Source organism: Ictalurus punctatus, chromosome 3 (assembly GCF_001660625.3).
Source record: "Ictalurus punctatus breed USDA103 chromosome 3, Coco_2.0, whole genome shotgun sequence".
Classification (NCBI taxonomy): domain Eukaryota; kingdom Metazoa; phylum Chordata; class Actinopteri; order Siluriformes; family Ictaluridae; genus Ictalurus; species Ictalurus punctatus.
In genome coordinates, this window is record NC_030418.2 from 10,001 (window position 1) to 15,000 (window position 5,000).

The 5,000-nt window shown below is 42.9% G+C and overlaps 2 protein-coding genes across 5 annotated transcripts in view; both read right to left on the bottom strand.

Annotated features, from left to right (window-relative positions):
• The window catches only part of LOC108263073 (pecanex 1), a gene marked incomplete at its 3' end in the record, with an annotated part of 11,445 nt that extends 9,974 nt beyond the window's left edge, over positions 1-1,471 (bottom strand). For all 4 annotated transcript variants that reach the window (XM_053679105.1, XM_053679098.1, XM_053679095.1 and 1 more), the window contains 2 exon segments: positions 838-1,277; positions 1,407-1,471. In XM_053679105.1, coding sequence (XP_053535080.1) covers positions 838-990 — 153 coding nt within the window.
• A 1,453-nt stretch (positions 1,472-2,924) lies between these two features.
• Positions 2,925-5,000, bottom strand: part of med6 (mediator complex subunit 6) — a 3,181-nt gene continuing 1,105 nt past the window's right edge. Inside the window, exons 3-8 of the mRNA XM_053679175.1 lie at positions 4,812-4,903; positions 4,579-4,661; positions 4,341-4,449; positions 4,061-4,176; positions 3,915-3,942; positions 2,925-3,411 (exon numbers count right to left, since the gene is read on the bottom strand). Of these exons, the coding sequence (XP_053535150.1) occupies positions 3,281-3,411; positions 3,915-3,942; positions 4,061-4,176; positions 4,341-4,449; positions 4,579-4,661; positions 4,812-4,903 (559 nt within the window). The 3' untranslated portion in view covers positions 2,925-3,280. The remainder of the gene's footprint in view (positions 3,412-3,914; positions 3,943-4,060; positions 4,177-4,340; positions 4,450-4,578; positions 4,662-4,811; positions 4,904-5,000) is intronic.

The following is a 5,000-nucleotide window of genomic DNA, read 5'->3' on the forward strand; positions in this document are numbered from 1 at the left end:
TCCCAACTTTTTTGGAGTGCCATCAGATTTTAAATGAGTGAATATTTACAAAAATAAATTCAATTCACAAAATAGAACCTCGACTGACGTGTTAATAAAGTGTTTCAGCGCAGCGCAGCGCGAACCGAACCTTTAAACAACTCTTTCTGTTTGTTTTTTTGGATTTTCCCCACTGTCCCAACTTTTCACAACTGGGGTTACACTCACACACACACTCACACACACACACACACTCACACTCACACTCACACACACTCTCTCTCTCTCCCTCTCTCTGCAGCAGAGGTGTGTCAGCGTGCTGCTGTAGTGAATGTGGAGGTTATTAACGCTTTATACAGAGGAGGAACTGGGAAAGTAGATGATGATGAGACTGAAGCTTCAGACGAATCAGTTTAAATAAAGGGAGTGATTCATCCGAGCTGCTGCTCTCTACGCCACTGATCTGAGGATGATGATGGTGATGATGGTGATGAGGACAGACTCATGAACACCAGCGGGTGAAGGAGCCGCGCTCGTCCTCGGCGTGTCAGTTAGTTACCGGTGCGAGTGAAAGCAGAAGCAGATCTACACTAATATTCACACGGTCAACACAAACACCAGGAATAAACACAGTAACTGAGACACATCCAGCGCGAGGGGGTTTACACCATCTACATAAATAAAGGAAAGGACTGTTAAACCCAAACACACACACACACACACACACACACACACACACACTTCAGGCTTCAGAGCTGACACTAAGACACACACTACACTATCAGTCTAGTAAATAATATACAGATATATATCCAGAAGTAAACAAACACACACACACACACACACACACACACTCACCATGTAGAGAGTGAAAGGGAAACACAATAGGAAGAGCCAGATGTAGAGGTGTAGCGCGTTGACGAATGTGTTCTGATGGGGGTCGTAGTACCATCCGCCCGTGACGGAAGCCCAGACCCCCTGCCTCAGGATCTGCAGCGTCTGAGAGCCCATTCCTGTCGATCCCCCGCGCTTTAACCGCTAAATCTGCACATGTTCCTCCCGTCCCGGAGCTGCTGCGCCTCGGCTCTGACTCTCTCTCTGACACGGGCCTGGAGACCGAGCTCCATCCGCACACAGCCTGCCTTCCTGCTACTGCAGCTAACGGAGACTCTGCTCCTCGGAGTCCTCCAGCGGAGCTGCCTCCCGTCCCACAATCCCCTGCGCCGCCTCCGACCGCACCGGCGCACGGGACTTGTAGTTTTATTACCCGCTAGCTAACTAGCAACACAACCTGTGTTCTTAAAAAGTAAAAATATAAAGGCATATTCATTATTATTATTATTATTATTATTATTATTATTATTATTATTATTATTATTATTATTATTAATTACATTTAAAATAACTACACTTTTTTCTAAAATCACCTCACTGGTCTGATCCATCGTTAGCAACGATTAGCCACACGCTAACACTAGCATCCCACTGCGTTTGTACCAGAACAAGCTATTTAATAATAATAATAATATTTCAAGACATAAAATACTCGGTCTATTGAGGGTTACATAATAAAAGTCCCCTGACTAATGTGTTACAGTAATAAGAGTCCCCCATGTTTATTATGGGTTAAATAATAAAAGTCTCATGTGTAACAGTAATAACAGTCCCTCAGCTCTATTACGGGTTACATAATAAAAGTCCAGAAATGTTACAATAATAATGGTCCCCCAGGTCTATTATGGGTTACATAATAAAAGTCCCCTGCCCGATGTATTACAGTAATATCGGTCCCCCTGCCTAAAGTGTTGCAGTAAGAAGAGTCCCCCGTGTTTATTACGGGTTAAATAATAAAAGTCTCCTGCCTGATGTGTAACAGTAATAACAGTCCCCCAGGTGTATTGCAGGTTAAATAATAAAAGTCCCCTGCTTCCTGTGTAACAGTAATAACAGTCCCCCAGGTGTATTGCAGGTTAAATAATAAAAGTCCCCTGCTTCCTGTGTAACAGTAATAACGGTCCCCCAGGTCTATAACGGGTTACATAATAAAAGTCCCGACGTGTTACAGTAATAACGGTCCCCCAGGTGTATTGCGGGTTAAATAATAAAAGTCCCCTGCTTCATGTGTAACAGTAATAACGGTCCCCCAGGTCTATTATGGGTTACATAATAAAAGTCCCCTGCCCGATGTGTTATAGTAATATCAGTCCCCCTGCCTAAAGTGTTGCAATAACAAGAGTCCCCCATGTGTATTATGGGTTAAATAATAAAAGTCTCCCGCCTGATGTGTAACAGTAATAACAGTCCCCCAGGTCTATTATGCGTTACATAATAAAAGTCCCGACGTGTTACAGTAATAACGGTCCCCCAGGTCTATCACGGGTTACATAATAAAAGTCCCCTGCCTGATGTGTTACAGTAATAACGGTCCCCCAGGTCTATCACGGGTTACATAATAAAAGTCCCCTGCCTGACGTGTTACAGTAATAACGGTCCCCCAGGTCTATTATGGGTTACATAATAAAAGGCCCCTGCCCGATGTGTTGCAGTAATATCTGTCCCCCTGCCTCAAGTGTTGCAGTAATAAGAGTCCCCCATGTCTATTATGGGTTAAATAATAAAAGTCTCCTGCCTGATGTGTTACAGTAATAACAGTCCCCCATGTCTATTATGGGTTACATAATAAAAGTCTCCTGCCTGATGTGCAACAGTAATAGCAGTCCCCTAGGTCTATTATGGGTTACATAATAAAAGTCCCCTGCCTGATGTGTTACAGTAATAACAGTCCCCCAGGTCTATTGAAGGTTACATAATAAAAGTCCAGACGTGTTACAGTAAAGAGTCCTCCCCGCTGTTATGTTTAACAGTGAGCCCCTGTATGGCTCTAAACAGAACATTTTCAATACAGACTGCTAGACAGTGAAACATATGCAATCATATAAGCAATCAACACTATAACATTATTTATTCCACAAATTACAACTATAATTTATCATTTTGATCAATTTAACAGACAAAACTGTTAAAATGATTTATTTATAAAAGTACATAACCACCTATTAGCAACATGTGTAATGAAAGGTATTAGCTTCCACTGACTCACTATTATAACATTCACATGTATAAAAAAAAGAAAGGAAAAAGGAAAAATGACTATTTACACAAGATTTACAAATTAAATAAAAGTGTAGAAGATCGGTGTGCTACACTGGTGGCTGTGAGCTGGTTATCAACAGCCTTCACACAACGAACACATCTCAGGTAAACCAGCAATATATAGTTAACACTGCAGTGTGTGCGTGTATCACTGCAGACGTGCTCGTTTCTCAGGTGGAGGTTTAGTGGTTCCTGAAGCTGTTGGGGGTTTAATGGCCACCTCTCGCTCTTCCTGTTTCGCTGCTTCTGCTGGAAGCTCCACCTCCTTTTTCACCTCCACTACACACAGACACACACACATTTATATTTATATAAACAATATGTTATGCTTCATGTTTTTAGCTACAAAAACAAAATGATAAACAAACTGTAAAAGAAATAAAACTAATGTAAATGTACTGAGCACAGTGCTTAAATATTCATTATAAGGATAAGGACGAGTCTTTACTGGTCACATCACAGCACAGTGAAATTCTTTTCTTTGCATACCCCAGAATGTCGGGGTCAGAACGCAGGGTCAGCCATGATATAGCGCCCCCTGGAGCAGAGAGGGTTAAGGCTCAGGGGCCCAACAGCAGCAGCACGGCAGTGCTGGGACTTGAACCCCCGACCTTCTGATCAGTAACCCAGAGCCTTAACCGCTAAACCACCACTGCCCCCATATAATATACTCTAATCCCCTCAGTGTAAACAAGAGAATCCCTCTGTAATAAAACTGAGGTCTAATTCTACAGATATGAAGTGTGTGATTTATTTCTACAGACGGTGAGATGAGCGTTTACCTGGAACTGGCTTCTCTCCTGGTTTAGGCTACAAACAGAGAAATAACAATCTATTACTTTTCATTCAGAAATAAACACCACATTAGTGTGTGTGTGTGTGTGTGTGTGTGTGTGTGTGTGTGTGTGTGTGTGTGTGTGTGTGTTACCTGGTAGAACATGGGAGGGAATTTGTTCCTCAGGTCGAGCAGCAAGGCGTCCACTCTCTGTCTCTGGAACAGTGAACTCGGCTCCTCTTTCTTCTTCTGCTTTGGCTTTACTTTCTCTACACACACACACACACACACACACACACACACACACACACACACGCACAATGTCCTGATAGTATAATGCAAGGTTTTGCCTTTAACAAGATGTGTGTATATATGTGAGAGAGAGAGAGAGAGAGAGAGAGAGAGAGAGAGAGAGAGAGTGTAAGTGTGTCACCTCGTTCTTCCTGATCCTTAAAATGCCACCAGTAGCCCTTTGATGGATGATAACGGCAGAACGACATTGCCTCATCAAACGCTGACTGGATCCCATGAACTGCTGACAGCTACACACACACACACACACACACACACACACACACACACACATTATTATTATTAGTAGTAGTAGTAATAGTAGCACTAGAGTAGTAATAGTTTTGTATATAGAACGAGGAACCCATGCAGGAACTCACCACTCTGGAGCTGATGACTGACCCGAGATCAGGAGCCTGATACACCACACCGGCGATGATGTAATAATCAGCCAGAGGAACCACTGCGCAGAGAGAGAGAGAGAGAGAGAGAGAGAGAGAGAGAGAGATTTTAGTGAGTTGTTTATCAGTAGTGTGTGTGAGAGAATGCGCGAGAGTGTGTGTGTGTGTGTGTGTGTGTGTGTGTGTGTGCGCGTGTTAGAGGTAAATCTGACGTTGTGCAGGTGATTGTCTCTGTTGCTTCCTGATGATGTAGAGAATCGGCTCCTGAGCATGCAGGAGAATATACTCCACTCCAACCATCTGCCTACACACACACACACACACACACACACACACACACACACACACAGTGTAAATATTACCTTCATTACAATTTTGCTGAAAAACAACAAATAAATTAA